This window comes from Primulina tabacum, chromosome 11 (assembly GCF_025594145.1).
Source record: "Primulina tabacum isolate GXHZ01 chromosome 11, ASM2559414v2, whole genome shotgun sequence".
Lineage (NCBI taxonomy): Eukaryota > Viridiplantae > Streptophyta > Magnoliopsida > Lamiales > Gesneriaceae > Primulina > Primulina tabacum.
The window spans coordinates 3428237-3446971 of record NC_134560.1 but is presented as its reverse complement, the minus strand read 5'-3'; the positions used below and the strand labels follow the sequence as shown (position 1 = coordinate 3446971).

General features: G+C 34.8%; 2 protein-coding genes across 2 annotated transcripts; both read left to right on the top strand.

Moving 5' to 3' along the window:
• The first annotated feature begins 7877 nt into the window (after positions 1 to 7877).
• LOC142517619 (endoplasmic reticulum oxidoreductin-1-like) lies at positions 7878 to 10961 on the top strand. The gene is made up of 6 exons (XM_075619936.1): positions 7878 to 7991; positions 8398 to 8516; positions 8755 to 8859; positions 8945 to 9147; positions 9419 to 9544; positions 10684 to 10961. The coding sequence occupies exons 1-6, from the start codon at positions 7886 to 7888 to the stop codon at positions 10889 to 10891; spliced, it is 867 nt and encodes a 288-aa protein (XP_075476051.1). The 5' UTR covers positions 7878 to 7885; the 3' UTR covers positions 10892 to 10961.
• Positions 10962 to 16706: 5745 nt separating this feature from the next.
• Positions 16707 to 18641, top strand: LOC142518168 (cytochrome P450 83B1-like). Its single transcript, XM_075620877.1, has 2 exons — positions 16707 to 17646; positions 17849 to 18641. The coding sequence occupies exons 1-2, from the start codon at positions 16762 to 16764 to the stop codon at positions 18464 to 18466; spliced, it is 1503 nt and encodes a 500-aa protein (XP_075476992.1). The 5' UTR covers positions 16707 to 16761; the 3' UTR covers positions 18467 to 18641.
• Positions 18642 to 18735: the final 94 nt, after the last annotated feature.

The following is an 18735-nucleotide window of genomic DNA, read 5'->3' as shown; positions in this document are numbered from 1 at the left end:
TAATGCAATCCAATAGAGAGCATTGGTAGTTTTTCAATCACATATTTCTTTCCTGATTTATATGTGATAAGACACATATATTTCTCATTCCCTTCATTCATTGTTTGAGTATCATACCCATGGGAATATATATCATTAAAACTCAACAAATTTCTTTTCGATTTTGGTGAATATAAAGCATCATTGATCAAAAATTTTGTACCATTAGGTAACAAAAATTGTGCTTTACCACATCCTTTAATCAAGTCTACATGACCTGATATTGTATTCACCGTTGTTTTTGTTGGTTTTAGTTCCAAGAAATATCTTTTATCTCGGAGGATAGTGTGCGTTGTACCACTATCGGGTATGCAAACTTCAGATTTGCTCATAGCATTTTCCATATTTGAACTTCAAAAAAATATGCAATGAAATAAATTACTTGCAATATATATTTAAATATAACACAAATCATAATTATACAATAAAACATTATTCTATGAATACATGAAAAATAGATTATTGTACATTTATATTCTACCATTATATTGTTCATTTTCAGAGAAATCGTTGAGAAAATCTGCAGCATCAATATTGTTCATTTCTATCCCACCAACATATTGATCATTTCCAGAGAAATCATTCATAAAATCACCAGTCACTGCGTTCAGTGAAGTTGGTCTCCTTTTCTTTCCCCTTTAATGATTCTTTATAAAGTTTACAAAGGTGCTCAGGGGCTCGACAAACTTTGGACCAATGTCCTGGAGTACCACATCTGTAACAAGAACTTTCATATCTTTTTGAGTGCTTCTCATTAACACTTGTATTCTCATGATGCCTTTTCTGTGGATGGTTTTGGACGTTCTTTTGAGATGAGTTATAAAAATAACTATCTCGATTATTTTCAAAACCACGGCCTTGACCACGACCACGGCCAATTCCACGTCCACGTCCACGTCCACGTCCACGTCCACGACCTCGACCTCGACCAAAACCTTGTCTTTGAATTTGATTTTGGTTTCCAGGTTTAAATTCATTTTTACTTACAGCATTTACTTCTGGAAATGCTGTTGATCCAGTGGGTCGGGACTGATGATTTCTCATTAATAGCTCGTTGTTTTTTTCCGTCACAAGAAGACAGGCGATGAGTTCAGAATATCTCGCGAATCCACGTACTCTATATTGTTGCTGTAGAGTAATATTTGATGCATGAAACATGGAAAATGTTTTTTCAAGCATCTCAGATTCTGTGACCTCATGTCCACAAAATTTTAATTGCGAGATTATTCTATACATCGCCGAATTGTAATCACTGACTTTTTTAAAGTCTTGAAATCTCAATGTATTCCATTCATCCCGGGCGGTCGGAAGTATAACTTCTCTTATATGTTCGAATCTTTCTTTTTATCCCTTCCACAAAGCCATGGGATTTTTTTCAGTCAGATATTCACATTTCAATCCATCGTCGAGATGTCGACGCAAAAATATCATGGCTCTTGCCTTTTCTTGTGACGTGCATATGCCATTTTCTTTAATGGTCTCGCTTAGACCCAATGACTCAAGATGCATTTCTACATCTAGAGTCCATGGCATATAATTCTTTCACGTGATGTCGAGCGCAACAAATTCGAGCTTTGTTAAATTTGACATGGTGGTACTAAAAAAACTTACGATGCATTTTATTAGTTAATAATTATTGCAATACAAAGTAACAGATAAACAACAAGTACAAGTATTTGTAAAAATAAAGAAAACGCACGAGGAGGATATTCTCCGATAAATATAAGACTCGTGAGTATGACAACCAAAATAATTAAAAATATCATTGAGAAAGCCATCTTCTTTTTTCTTCGAAAAATTTGATGATGAATAATTTTTAGAGAAGAAGAGAATGTTGGAGTGATGGAATGTGTTTGTGAGATCATATTTATAGGGCAAAAACTAGTCGTTTTTTACCATTTATGACCGTTGGGGTACAAAAAAAATAAAGGTATGTATTTGTATAAATTTATGGTAATAATATGATATATATAATATTAGACATGTTTAAATAATTATGTATATCATATCATAATATTATAATGAGTGTCATAATTTATTTTGTTTAAAAACCTTATAGGCTTTTATACTTGTCGTATCCCTTACCGGGAGTGTGGGATGTCGTCTTAACATCCTCCCAGGATTTATAAAAAGTTTATGAAAAATTTATTTTTATTATTTCTAATAATAACATTATATTGTATATTAAATAAATACACAATAAATAAATAACAGTAAAATAAATATAATTATTTTTGTTACCTTTTTCTTCTATTTGGAGCTTGGAAAAGTTTGTAGGACTTTTAGAGCTTCGTGCTGATAACGTGTTGTGAAAAAGTAAAAATTTATGGTAAAAAGTAAAAATCTCAAACTCTCAAAATTTACCAAACTACACACTTTATAATATTTTTCTCTCTACTCAATTGTGATTTTCTTCACAAATGAGATATCTATTTATAGAAAATCTTTACAAATAATCCAAAAATAAAATACATCATTACCTACATCATCACACACTAATTTTCAATATTTACAACTCTTATTTTCAACATTCAAATATTCAACATTCAAATATTAAATGTACACATTTTAAATATTATTTTCCAATAGTCCTAAATATATACTTATTTATCTATTTTTAGAACTATTCTTTTGATAGTTTCATAAATACTAGTATGTAATTTGAGGTTTTGTAATTAACTACTTATTGGAAAGATAACAAATTATTTATATATGTTAGGTGAGTTTTTAATGAGGTGGGGCCCACGCGGAATTTAAAAACCAGAAAATGAAATCCCACATCGGGAGATTTTCTGTTTTGGCATGGTTCCTTACTTCGACAGGGTACAAATATCTAAATTGACTCGCTTTCGCTACGGCTCCGGTGGGTTCCCTTAACCAAGCCACTGCCTATGAGTCGCCGGCTCAAGAATTCTGGTTATAAATAGAGCTCAACTCCTTCAGTTATTGTATCCCAAAATCAAAAGCTTTTTAGCTTTGATAAAAAAAGAGAGTGCATAGAAAAAAGAGTGTATTTTTTTCTTGAGTGCGGGAATTCTCTTGTGTGAGTTAAAAAAATTATTTTCTCGGTATACTCGGGTTTGGGAGTGTGAGGAATATTGAGTGTATTGGTGTATACACTTGTTGTAATATTTCTTCCAGTTATAAAAGTTGCAGTGCTCCGTGGACGTAGCCTATTTTGGGTGAACCACGTAAATCGTTGTGTTCTTGTTGATTGATTATTTTATTCCGCAATTTGGGTACTATATTATCTTCGTGGTCGGCATCGTTTCGGGGTAATTTCCCAACAACTGGTATCAGAGCCTTGTTGTGAAAATTCTTAAAAATTCTGAGTATGCTCTGTGGTTGCAGCCTTGTCTGATCTTCCACATCAGAAAAGATTTTTTAGATTTTTTGCTAAGACTAGATAAGTGATGGCCGGAGATGATGTATCGGGACCGGGAATCAACAAGTTTGACGGAACAGATTTTTCGTTCTGGCGGTTACAGATAAGAGATTATCTGTACAGTAAGAAGCTGCATCAACCTCTATCAGGAAAGAAACCAGAAAAGATGGAGGATGATGATTGGGAGCTCCTTGACCGACAGGTGTTAGGTGTGATACGACTGACCCTAACGAAGAACGTGGCACATAACGTGGCGGAGGCAAAAACAACGGAGGAGATGATTTCCATTTTGTCGGACATGTACGAAAAGCCATCGACAAATAATAAAGTTCATCTCATGAAGAAGTTATTTAACTTGAAGATGAGAGAGGATGCATCGGTGGCTAAACACATCAATGAATTCAACACGATTGTCTCTCAGCTGACATCGGTGGACATCAAATTTGATGATGAAATTCGGGCACTTATTCTTCTGGCGTCTTTACCAGACATTTGGGAACCGATGCGGGCAGCGGTTAGCAACTCTGTTGGAAAAGGAAAACTACAACTCAATGATGTTAGAGATCAAATCCTTGCTGAAGAAGTTCGCAGGAAAGACTCGGGTGAAGCAACATCATCGAGATCTGCTCTAAATCTTGATAACAGAGGAAGAGACAGGAATGGTGAAAGGAGTTCAAACCGATGGCGTGGTAGATCCAAATCAAGAAATGGAAAAGACAAAAACATCCTTGAAAAGAATATGAAGTGCTGGAGCTGTGGTGAGAATGGTCACCTGAAAAAGAACTGCAGATCAACGAAAAATAATGTCAATGCTGTCACTGAGGAAGTACATGATGCTCTGCTATTATCCATGGAAAGCCCTGTTGATTCTTGGGTTATGGACTCGGGAGCTTCGTTTCATACCACTGGTGATCGCGATGTATTTGATAATTACATCGCTGGCGATTACGGAAAAGTTTTCCTGGCCGATGGAAAACCCTTGGAAATTGTTGGTATGGGTGATGTACGGATGAAGATGTCAAATGGATCTGTCTGGAAAATCAACAAAGTCAGGCATGTACCAAAATTGACACGCAATCTGATCTCAGTGGGACAGCTCGATGATGAAGGCCACAATGTGACCTTCGGTGATGGTTCCTGGAAAGTGAACAAAGGAGCCATGATCGTTGCTCGAGGAAAGAAAACTGGAACACTGTATATGACTTCCAGTTGCAGAGACACATTAGCAGCTGTGGATGCTGGAGCCAATTCAAGTCTATGGCATTATAGACTTGGACATATAAGTGAGAAGGGAATGAAGATGTTGGTGTCAAAAGGAAAGCTACCAGAATTAAAGACTGTTGAACACCAACTATGTGAAAGCTGTATTTTTGGAAAGCAGAAGAAGGTGAGCTTTTCAAAAGGCGGTAGAGAACCGAAAGCAGCAAAGTTGGAGCTGGTTCATACTGATGTATGGGGACCATCTCCTGAGACATCCCTTGGAGGCTCGAGATACTATGTCACATTCATTGACGATTCGAGTAGAAAATTTTGGGTTTATTTTCTGAAAAATAAATCTGATGTTTACGTGACCTTTAAAAGGTGGAAATCCATGGTGGAAAATGAGACCAACTTGAAGGTGAAGTGCTTACGATCTGATAATGGTGGAGAATATGAAGATGATGAGTTCAAGAAATATTGTGCACAGAACGGGATCAAGATGGAGAAAACCATTCCTGGTACACCTCAACAGAATGGTGTAGCTGAAAGGATGAACAGGACCTTGAATGAACGCGCAAGGAGCATGAGATTGCATTCTGGATTGCCAAAATCATTCTGGGCTGATGCTGTTAACACTGCAGCATATCTGATCAACAGAGGACCTTCGATACCGCTTGACTGCAGAATACCCGAAGAGGTATGGAGCGGCAAAGAAATAAATCTTTCTTTCTTGAAAGTGTTTGGATGTCTATCCTATGTTCATATTGATTCAGCAAGCAGAACAAAACTTGATCCGAAATCAAAGAAGTGCTTCTTTATTGGTTATGGAGATAATGAGTTTGGTTATCGTTTCTGGGATGACCAAAATCGGAAGATCATTCGGAGCAGGGATGTAATATTTAATGAGAAACTTCTGTACAAGGACAAGTCAGACATTGGAGCTGGAGATGAATGTCCTGAAGTCAAGAAGACTGATGAAGTGTCATTGACATATATTCCTGTGAATGAATCGAAAACCAGTAACCAGGAAGATGAAGAAGAAACTGCACAAGATTATGACCCACAAACTCCAGTGATTGAACTCAGGAGATCTTTGAGAACCATTAGACCACCTGAGAGGTACTCCCCTGCACTTCACTATATTTTGCTGACAGACAAAGGTGAACCGGAGACCTATGAAGAGGCAATGCAAAATGATGATTCAACCAAGTGGGAGTTGGCCATGGAGGATGAGATGGATTCACTGTCATCCAATCAGACGTGGGAGTTGACAGAACTTCCACAAGGCAAAAAGGCGTTACATAACAAGTGGGTGTACCGGTTAAAAGAAGAGCATGATGGTAGCAAGCGGTACAAGGCAAGACTTGTTGTAAAAGGCTTCCAACAACGGGAAGGAATTGATTACACCGAAATTTTCTCTCTGGTGGTTAAATTAACCACTATCAGGACAGTACTTGGACTAGTGGCGAAGGAAGACTTACATTTGGAGCAGTTGGATGTAAAGACTGCGTTTCTTCACGGTGACCTAGATGAAGAAATTTATATGAAGCAGCCACAGGGCTTTGAAGTACGGGGAAAAGAGATAATGGTGTGCAGACTTCAGAAGAGCTTGTACGGTCTCAAACAAGCTCCAAGACAGTGGTACAAGAAGTTTGATGGATTCATGAGTGAAAATGGTTTCCTAAGGTGTCAAGCTGATCACTGCTGTTATGTGAAAAGGTTTGACGGTTCTTATATCATACTACTTCTATATGTAGATGATATGCTGATAGCTGGAGCTTGTCTGGAAGAAATTGATAAACTGAAAAAAGATTTATCAAAGGAATTTGCCATGAAGGATTTGGGTGCTGCAAAGCAAATCCTTGGAATGAGGATCTTAAGAGACCGGGTGAATGGATTCTTGAAGTTGTCTCAAGAAGAGTACGTGAAAAAGGTGGTTAGCAGATTTAACATGGATGATGCTAAACATGTGAGTACTCCTTTGGCTAGTCATTTCAAACTAACCAAAGCACAATCACCATCGACGGAGCAGGAGAAGGCTTATATGAATAAGGTTCCTTATGCTTCTGCTGTCGAAAGCCTAATGTATGCAATGGTGTGTACAAGACCAGACATAGCACATGCAGTGTGAGTCGTGAGCAGGTTTATGAGTAATCCAGGAAAGCAACACTGGGAAGCAGTTAAGTGGATTCTCAGGTATTTGAAAGGTACTGCTAGTTGTTCTTTATGCTTCAGGAGGTCAAAATTGGGCTTACAGGGTTTTGTCGATGCCGATATGGGTGGTGACCTGGATGGCAGGAAAAGTACTACTGGATATGTGTTCACATTAGGTGGTACAGTTGTAAGCTGGGTGTCTAAGCTGCAAAAGATTGTTGCGCTTTCGACTACAGAGGCTGAGTATGTTGCAGTTACAGAAGCTAGCAAGGATATGATATGGTTGAGATCCTTTCTGGAAGAATTGGGTCAGAAGCTTGAAGATAACATGTTACACTGTGACAGTCAGAGTGCTATTCATTTAGCAAAAAATCCTGTTTATCATGCTAGGACAAAGCATATACAGGTTAGGTACCATTTCATCATATCGGTGCTGGAAGATGGAATCTTGATGCTGGAGAAGATTCCTGGAAGTAAGAATCCAGCCGATATGCTCACAAAGACAGTAACCATTGACAAACTGAAGTTGTGTTCAACTTCAGTCGGACTGCAAGTATAAATGGAGATATATGAGCTGCTGCAATGATGATGTGAAGACATGATTGAAATCAAGTCTTTAAGTGGGAGAATTGTTAGGTGAGTTTTTAATGAGGTGGGGCCCACGCGGAATTTAAAAATCAGAAAATGAAATCCCACATCGGGAGATTTTCTGTTTTGGCTTAAGAATTTTGGTTATAAATAGAGCTCAACTCCTTCAGTTATTGTATCCCAAAATCAAAAGCTTTTTAGCTTTGATAAAAAAAGAGAGTGCATAGAAAAAAGAGTGTATTTTTTTCTTGAGTGCGGGAATTCTCTTGTGTGAGTTAGATAAATTATTTTCTCGGTATACTCGGGTTTGGGAGTGTGAGGAATATTGAGTGTATTGGTGTATACACTTGTTGTAATATTTCTTCCAGTTATAAAAGTTGCAGTGCTCCGTGGACATAGCCTATTTTGGGTGAACCACGTAAATCGTTGTGTTCTTATTGATTGATTATTTTATTCCGCAATTTGGATACTATATTATCTTCGTGGTCGGCATCGTTTCGGTGTAATTTCCCAACAGAGATGACATATGTTAATCTGCAATTGAATCCTAAACGATATACTGGCTATACTGGGGCATCAGCCAGGAGGATATGGGATGCTATATATTCTGAAAACTGTCCAAAATGCGTGTTTCTTGTATCTTCGTTATTCTATGTTTGGATGTCTGTATTTTAGCAGACAGATTATAGCAGTTGCCTCATTAATCGAAGAGTTTTTTTTCTTGTTTCTTAGTCCTATATGATGCCAATTATTTTGTGTGATGCTTATTCTTTACTAAATTTCTTCTGGAGTAAATAAAGTAAGTTTATTTAGCTGATGCTATGTATGCACAGATCAAGAAGTTCCTACGCGTGTGTGCGAGATTCTTTGTTTCTTTGTTATTTTTTCGGTGGCTATCAAACCTGATTTCTGTGGCTGCACGCCGATTTTAGAAACAGTACTTGACTACTTGAGTAATAAATAGAAGTTCTAGATAATTCCCAAATTGTACTTGGACTGAACTTTCTTTTATTTATTTTTATTTATCGAAGATTGGTCTGGAGAAATTTGCCCGGAGAAAAGAGTGTTATACAAGTTAATATCAGGGCTTCACTCCTCGATCTCAATTCACGTTGCTTCAGACTGCCTGCTTGATGAAACTAAAAATCTGGTTTGCTTCAACTTCCCCTTTTATTGTCAAAATTTTAATTAAATTCTTGTTTTTCTTTTGTTATTTTTAGCAAATCTTTCTCGAATCTCCTGTAAAAGTATACAGTCGAACTTTTGTGGCATTAAATTTTGCCTTATAAAAACTGGTTTTGAAGCATTATTTCAATTCAGCGTAGACATGTAACCATCCTGCTTGGACCGTGCTAACCGAAAACCCTTTTTTATGTGTGCAATGTCAGTGGGGCAGGAATCTGGAGTTGATGTATGATCGTGTTTTTCGATTTCCGGATCATGTTAGAAACTTATATTTCACTTTCATGTTTGTTCTCCGAGCTGTGGCAAAAGTAAGCCTTTATTTTTTCTGGATGTATAACGATTTGCCCTAGTTATACAGGGTGTAATGTTCATTTCTCTTTGTATTTGATCTAGGCCGCAATTTACTTGGAGCAGGCAGAGTACGATACTGGTAACCTTGAGGAGGACCTGAAAGCACATTCTTTAATGCGACAACTAGTTTACAATCCGAAACTGCAGGCTGAATGTCCACTTCCATTTGATGAAGCTAAGTTGTGGCAAGGTCAAAGTGGACCTGAACTGAAGCTTGAGATTCAAAAGAACTTCAAAAACATCAGGTCTGAATTTAACTTCTTGTCACTGTATAGAATTATCATCTATTGATTTTCACGAAATTTGATGCTTTGTTATTTAATGGATGATGGGTTTTTGAGTTTTAGGCAAATGAATTCAAAGTTCGTGATAACTGCTTTAAAAGTTGGCACTTTCTGTAGCATGTGTGTAGTATGTCATAAATTCTGTGAACGATTTGTAGTTTAGTATTTTTTGTGCTTGATTTTTTTAAATCTTGAAGGCAGCGCTTATTAGCCTATGTTCTTGATATTACAGTGCTCTGATTGATTGTGTTGGATGTGAGAACTGTCGTCTTTGGGGAAAACTTCAGGTGCTCGGCCTTGGAACCGCATTGAAGATTCTCTTATCTGTTGATGGCAAGAACCAGCAAAACCAGCCTGTAAGTTTCATGTGAAAAATCTGATAATCCCGTATCTATCGAAAACAATTTTCACAATCGATACATGTATTTCTAAATCTCTATCTTCTCAGCAGCTGCAAGTCCATGGTTCGCCGGAACGGCCGTTATGCGGCCGGAACGGAGTTCCAGGGCAAATCGGTGATTGTGTTGTAGCGCTGTTCTTCGACGTTTTATCGGCGATTTAACGGGAAAGCGGAACGGAACGGGCGGAACGGAATGGTTTTGGTGTTTAAAAAATATGGTTATGAGATATTCATGGTTCATTACGGTGTATGGTAATAGAATGATTATGTTATTGATATTATATTTCATAGTTGTTGATGATTATGAAAATGAATGTGTAGAATAGAAAGTTGATCTTGAGCCAAATAAGAAATGGAAGTGCATAAACGGTATGAAAAATGTGACAGTAGTTGTGGTTTATAGTATAATGTATTGTATATTGATCCAATTGTTGTGAGGCCACTTCCATTAGAAAGATAAGATATAAGGCTACAACTTTCATGTTTTGAGTTTTGTTCAAATCATTAGGGAAGACGAACCAAAAGTGGCCCGAAGTGTGTCGTGTGTATCGTTGTTCTTGCACTGACACATGTTAGGAAAATGAGCATAACTTTTTACTCAGACATTCAAATGACATGAGGTCAATTGGAGATGAAAGAAAACACATAGGGCTACAACTTTCATGTTGACCACTTTTGCTAATTCGGAAGTTAAAAATGAGTTTTTCGGCAGAATGTGGCGCGAATATGGACAATCACGTCAATATCCAAATGTTCGAAATCAATTTAATCTACGAGATAGTGATGAAGAATATAACAATGATCTCGCTCCTCCGCATCACTCTTCATGGTATTAGCTTTGGTATGTTATAATTTTTAGTGTGTATTTCTTATTGTGCTATTATTGTAAAATAGTTTTGTACTGAGAGATTAATTTGTAATAACTTCATATATTTTATTTTTTAGTATGATGTAATTTATATTTTAATTTTTTTTACCAATTTTTTGAATTTATTAATTTTTTTATACAACCGTTCCGCAACCGTTCCGCAACATAACATTGGAACTGGAACGGTAGTTGCCGTTCCAAGCACCGCAACCGTTCCGGCGAACCATGGGCAACTGCAAAGGAACGAAGTAATCGCCTTGGTGAACCTGCTTCATCGTTTGTCAGAATCTGTGAAGCTCGTCCAAGATATCGGCCCTTCAGTCGAGCAAACAATGGAGGGGTTCATATCATCACCGCCCGCAACAAGAAACGCGTGTTTGGCAAAGAATTCGCCAATCAGTGTGTCATTTTTGAAAGCTCGAAAGAGAACCTTATAATATAATAGGAACCACATCCATCAAATAGCTGAGTTAGCAAAGATTAAGCAATTTGGACATTAGTTTTGGAGATTTTCTGGTGCCGAGTTTCGAAAACTCTTATATTAATTAATATATAAAGTTCTATAGTTATAATATTAAATTTTTAAGTAATTAATACAAAAAAAAAATCAATTTATATCATTCCCAATGTGTAAATGGAGTAGTTATTAACAAATATCTGACGAAAAATATAATAAGAAACTAGCTTGTAAAGAAGTAATTGGGATGGAAGAAATTTTCAAATTCAAAGACTCAAAATGCCCAAAAAAATTATTTATTCGTTCACAATGAGTGTACGGAGTAATTATTATTACGAGTATGTTATGTATATATATGATCCGTGCATATATATTAACATTTTTTTATGTAAAATAATTTGTGTACAAAAATATGGCGATTATGTTAAAATTTTAAATTTTAAAAATGAAATTGTTATAATAATTTGTATGTGACAAAGATATGATCATCTAAAAATTTAATAATACGTATAAATATAAATAAACATTTTATTAGAATATACTAGTTATAGATGAGATATAAATTATGAATTTTTTTTAAATAGAATATTTTGTAATTATGAAGAAATTTTTTAATAAAAAAAATAGAATATTTTATAATTTGAGAAGAGTGATATTTGTTTTTTGGCTTATTGCAAAATACCGTGATTTGCATATTAGTTACTCTAAAATCATAGACTTCAATAATGTAGTAGTGTCTTAGTGCACACATTGCTACTTATACAATTGGTTTTTTTTTTTTTTTGTGAGATCTGTGATTATTTTTTTTAAAAAAAATTTATTTGATAATAATGATGTAATTATATTAACACAAAAAGTATTGTGAGATGATTTCATACGTCAAATTTGTTAGACGAATCTTCATTTAATGAAAAATATTACTTTTTTGTGCCAACAATATATTTTTTTTATTGTAAATATGAGTATAATTCATAAATAAAGATCCATGAGACGATATAACAAGATACTACTCTTATAGTAAATATGTCGTTTATAGATATAGTGTGTGGATATTTGAATTTTAGAAAGTGAGTGATGGTAGTTATGGGTAAATAATATATTTACTAAAATAATTTTATTGTATTTTATAATAAATGTTTTTTTTATATTTTCAAGATTGATATATAAATTTTTGCAAAATTCGATTAATTTCATAAAGTTATATCACCAAAGACTTTATAAAATTGATCTTCTGTGGTTACTATGTGAGCGTCTACACTGTTGAGGTAATGTCCATTTATTGAATATAATTTTATCGCATCCAATAATAGGTGAACGTTGCATCAACGTTGCTCGTATATATGTCTATATATATGTCTTGTGGTGAATGCTTAGAAAATCAAACACACATATATATACACATACATTATTAAAACAAAAGCTCTGCCGGCACATATATTTAAGTTATACTATGTTAGTGAAGTTGACTGACTTGGAGTAAATAATTTTGGTTTTATAATATTATTTATATTTATAAAAAACACACATCTTCCAAAATTATAATTTTTTATTTAATAAAAATATCATAAAAATTATTATAAAAAATATTTTTAAAATTTTCGAATTTTATTTTTATCTCTATATTTTCTGCACAAATTTTTTAATATATATGTATACATCTGGTGGCGAGGTATATAGAGATATAAAAAAAACGACGCAATGGAGATGGAAGAAAATTCAAAGGCGTAAAAGTAACGGTATGCCTCTAAGTTAAGAAAAGGCCTCAAGTCAAAGATTTTATTATTATTATTTTTTTAATGAAAAGATTTTATTTTAGGGCTTGATGTGAAGCACTGAAATATCTGGTAACCCCGTGGCCTTCAAAATTTATCGTTTGAATCAGTCAAAAAATAAATAAAAATTTATCGTTTGAATCTTCGACACTGATTTTTTAAAAAATAGATCAGCCATTGAAAAATGAGCCATGATAACAACAATGATAGTACATTATATTGGATGCTGTGCACATATTGAATTTTTTTATTTTTTCTTTTTTCTTTTTTCTCTTTTTTTCCCTCTCTTTTCCTACTTTGTTTACCTTCCATTTTTCTCTCTTCCACAAACATTATTCACACACTTTTATATGAAAATAGTATAAACATTTGTTTTCATCTCGTCTTCTTTTGTCCATTTTCTTCTTTTTCTCGTTTTTCCTCTCTCACTCAATTTTATTATTATTTTTTTTTGCAGGAAATACTATAACATACAAGGTTCGATTTTTTCTTCTTTTAATGTCTAATTCTTTTTCTAATTGTTTAGCTATCGAATTTTTTATTTGATTTTGTTGGTTTCTATTTTTATGTTGCTATTGATCTGAAATAAGCCAAAAATTTTATTGATACTTTCAGATTCTTGATGGATTATAGTTCAAATATCGAATTCAAGCCTAAGATTGGTATGGAATTTGATAGTCTAGACGAGTCTTGAAAGTTTTGGGTTAAATATGGTGGGAAAACTGGATTTGGAGTTAGGAAGCATTATTTTAACAAGAACACCGGATTTATAACTTCGTATAAATATGTTTGTTGCAAGGAGGGTGTTCGTAAAAATGACAAAAGAGAATCATCGACACTCAATCCTCGGCTTGAGACTCGAACAAATTGTAAAGTAAGAATGGTTGTCACATTTGTGGATAGGTAAATATAAAGTTAATGAGTTTATCGAAGAGCATAATCACCCACTCCATATTCAAGAAACAGTTCATATGTTGTCTTCCCAACGTAAAATTACAGAAGTTCAAGCCTATGAGATTGATTTGGCAGAGGATGTTGGGCTTAAACAAAAATCAAATTTTCAGTTGATGAGTAAGCATGCAGGGGGAATAGATGGTCTTGGTTATATAATGTTGGATGCTAAAAATTATATTCGATCCAAAAGACAAAGAAGTATGGTATATGAGGAAGTTGGTTGTCTGATGCGATATTTTCAATAACAATTATCTAAAAATCCATCATTTTACCATGCTAATCAAATGGATGTGGAGGAACAGATAACAAATGTTTTTTGGGGCTGATGCGAGAATGCTAATCGACTATGAGTATTTTGGTGATATTGTGTCACTAGATACCACGTATTGTACGAACCGTGCTATACCGACCACTTGCTATCTTCTCAGGTTTCAATCATCATAGAGGAGTAGTGATTTTTGGTGCAGCACTTTTGTATGATGAGACTGCATCATCATTTAAATGATTGTTCGAAACTTTTTTAGAGGCACACAAGCAAAAAAAGCCTCTCACTATCTTCACTGATCAGGATCAAGCTATGGCAAAGGCCTTACAGGAGGTGATGCCTGAGGTATTTCATGGATTGTGCACATGTCATTTGATGCAAAATGGCATTAAACACTTAGGAAACTTGATGAAAGATGGTTCTCATTTCTTAACTGATTTTAAGAGATGCTTGTATGGCATTGACGATGAGACCCGATTCGAGGAGGCTTGGAGTGTTCTACTAGTACAATATAATATTCAAGAAATACATGGCTGCAATCCACTTACAATATAAAGGAGAAATGGGCAGCTTGTTACATGAACAAGGCTTTCACACTTGGTATGAGAAGAACACAACTCAGTGAAATTGTCAATTCTGATATCAAGAGTTGTATGAAACCCGACTTAGATATAATGCAATTTTTTAAGCACTTCGAACAGGTCTTGGAGGAAAAGCGGTACAATGAGCTAAGATGTGAATTTGAGACACGTCAAAAATTACCAAGATTAAAGCTAGAGAATTCTCCTATGTTGCGTCAACTTTCTGAAATTTATACCCTCACTATCTTTCATCTATTTCAAGTAGAGTTTGTTTTGTTCGCAGCTGCTTACATAAAATATAAAAATGAAACTCAACCATTATTTGAATATGTTGTCGGGCGAATTGATAAAGAAGGAGAATGGAGGGTGACATTTAATCCTAGCACAAAGATGATTTCATGTAGTTGCCGAAAATTCGAGATGACTGGATTATTGTGTTGTCATGCTGTGAAAGTATATGGTGTGCAGTACGTAAAAAAAACTGCCAGAGCATTATATCTTGAATAGATGGACGAGAAAAGCTAGGAGTGGGGTGATACACGATTGTATGGACAATGAAGTCGAAGAAGATCCCAAACGAGAAAGTACAGAACGATATAGAAAACTTTGTATGATGCTCGTAAGACTGGCAACCGAAGCCTCCGTCCACCCATCAACTTTCTCTTTGGTGCATAATTCGGTATGTGATCTAACCAAGCAAGTCATGGAAATGCGTTTGACTGAAGTGAGCCAAGACAACAATAGTGGTGTCAGAACATCATCGATAGGACCTTCTATGATACAAGAAAAATGATTCAAGAAAAGAAATGGTGTGAAAAAGTCAAGAAGGTTCAAGAGTTGGGTAGAACTTCAAGCAAAACGAAGAAAAACAAATTTGAGAGTCGAGGTAAATTAACTAATATTAATACTTTTTTGAAATAAAAATTATCTAGATTTCTTATTTTTACAATCATTGTAGGACATCGGAACACATGATGAATTACCCGTATCTTGTTCAGCACCTCCTGTATCTCATGCATGTCTTCAAACAACTGGAAGTCAATTCAATTTCACTGAATTATTAATGGTATGAACTTTAATGATATTTAGAAATTTTTTAGTTGGTAAAAATTTTAAGCCAAAAAAATATTAATTCTTATATGGTAAAATTGATTTTATAATATTTATTCTTATTTAATGTAGTCACAATTTGATCATCCTCACCATTCTCTTGAAGCCATGGATTTCAATGGAGATATATCCAATAATGCTCTTGAGTAGTTTTTTATTTAAAGAATAGCCGATTAACATTGTTAGTTGAAATGAAGTTTCAAAATGTATGAATTATTTATTTTTTATGGAAATGTGGTGTTGAATTTTAGTTTTTGATATTGCATGATGGAAATGTTCTAAATTTTAATTTAAGCATTAACATGTTAATAGTTTTATATTGTTAAAAATTTTATTCATTGGAAAAAAGTTAATAATACTCATCAAATTCGAAAAAATGATACGATTTTTCACATGTAAAAATTTAATATAGTAATTTTTAATTGCAAAATTATTAATTTAACATAAAAAAATTAAAATGTTTATATTATTTTATATAAAATTGTCCTAATGTTTGTGGAAGATGGAAAAAAATGGAGAAAAATAGAAGGAAAACAAAAGAGAATAAGAGAGGAAAAAAAAGAGAAAAAAAAGAAAAATAAAAAAAATAAAAAAAAATTCAATGTGTGCACAGCGCACAGCAGGCGATCCGGATCCCATTATATCTCAGTCTTTCCATTAATAATTGAATAATAGAAAAGATTTTTCCATTGTCTCGATCCTAAAAATAAATGATAAAAAATATCACCAAAACCCAATACTTCAAACGAAATTAAATAAAATACTTTATATATAAAATATGAAAAAGTATCTATAACTTCTCTTTCACGATTATCCCCAACCTAAAGTAGTTAAGATAGTCTTATATATATATATATATATATAGAAGGTTGTACCTATATTTTTGGTATAATTTAATTGTAGTAGAATAAAATAGAGAAATTAATTTAATTTTCTAAAATCCTTATATTTAAATAGTATTTTTTGACTACAGTATGGGCAAAGTTCAAATGATATGCCTGTGTGACTTCCCATTTATTTTGTCGAAAATTAACCTTTTAATATCCCTTATCAAATTACAAATTACCAAATTACCAAACCTCCGACGCTATAAATGACAGAGAAACTAAACTCACCTTTTTACGAAAGAAATCTTAACTCAAACACAAACCTTTTTCTGCACTTCAACATGATCAGTACCATGTCTTTCCTTCTCCTAGCACTATCTGTCTCGATAATTTTCCTTTTCAATCTCTTTAGACCAAAAAAATCCAAGGCTCGCCTCCCACCAGGTCCAAAAGGGCTTCCGTTGATTGGGAACCTGCATGAATTCGATCCCATGCATCCCCACCTCTACCTCTACGAACTCGCCAAGAAGCATGGCCCGCTCATGCGGATGAAATTCGGTTGTCGACCCGCGATTGTGATTTCTTCAGCCAGAGTAGCCAAATTAGCCTTGAAGAATAATGACCTAGCCTTCTCAGGCAGACCACCACTTATTGGCTTCCAAAAATATTCTTACAATGGAAAGGATATTACTCTATCTAATTACAACGAGACTTGGAGGGAAATGAGGAAACTGAGCCTGATTCATCTGTTTAGTGTCAAGCAGGTGGTTTCGTTTCGTCCTCTTCGAAAAGATGAAGTTTCTACCATGATCCAAGATATGATCAAGAAATCTGTTTCGTCCGAGGTGATAAACTTGAGCCGTGCTGCGTTTTTTTTAACTAACAGGATCATATGTCGAGCTGGATTCGGGAAGAAGTACGATGAGATGGGTAAAAGAAGGTTCGACGAATATCTGAAAGAAACTCAAGAACTATGTGTAGCCTTCTTTTTTGGTGATTATTTCCCTTTCTTGGGTTGGCTTGACAAATTGACTGGGATGAATTCTAGACTTGAACAGAACTTTAGGGATCTGGATAATATATATCAAGAAACTATAGAGGATCATCTTGATCCAAATAGGCCCGAGTCGATGAGGGGAGACATTCTTGATTTGCTGATTCAGTTGAAACAAGAGCAAGCCGCTCCAGTTCCAATTGAATGGGAAAATGTCAAGGGAATTCTCATGGTATGACTTTCAAATCTAGATTTATCTCAATACATATTTCAAAAATTTTAGAAAGCAAGTATTAAAATATTATATTATACCATACTAATTCTGTCCCTTGAAGCATTTTCTACTATTACTGCGCATTAATTGATGACTCTTTAAACGATAATTCTCCAAGATTCTTGATTTTTTTGTTATGTGTGCTGAATTTTTATCACAGAATGTATTCATAGCTGGAACCGATACAAGTGCATCGCTGATAGTTTGGGCTATGACCGCTCTCATCAAGAAACCCGAAGTAATGAAGAAAGCACAAGAAGAAATCCGAAATGTGTTGGGAAACAAAGGTACCGTAGATGAAGATGATATCCAAAATCTTCCTTATCTAAAAGCAATCATCAAAGAAACACTAAGATTGTTCCCGCCGACTCCGCTCTCGGTTCCAAGAGAAACTATACAAAAGTCCACTGTAGATGGGTTTGAAATCCCAGAGAAAACCATGGTGTATGTGAATGTTCATGCAATCGGTTTAGATCCTGAATATTGGGAAAATCCGACTGAATTTTTACCAGATCGATTCTTGAATAGTGCCATCGACTACAGGGGGCATGATTTTGGGCTACTTCCGTTTGGATCGGGTAGAAGAGGATGTCCCGGAATGAATCTTGGTCTCGCAACTGTGGAGCTGGCACTCGCCAATCTTCTTTACTCCTTCGACTGGGAACTGCCTCATGGAATGAAGAAAGAAGACATTGACACGGAAGTGTCTCCTGGAGTTACAAGTCACAAGAAAATTGATCTTTGCCTTGTGGGCAAATGCTACAAATATAATAATTAGTAAGATGGACTTGATATGGCATTTGAGTTACAGAGATATATGCATAAATGGCTGTGGTTTTCATTGTGATATAAACCGTGTGAGAAAATATCATTAGCGTTAAGTAGCCGCAATAAATACGTATCATCGTAATTTTCTTAAGTTTTGTCAACTCTTCCACTCCGTTTCATCGCAATTTCAGGACTCACAACTGAGACTCTAAATTACCCTTCCCTTTGTTACAAATTAATTTATAGTTTTGCAGAAGTCGCTTCACGGAATTCTGTAAG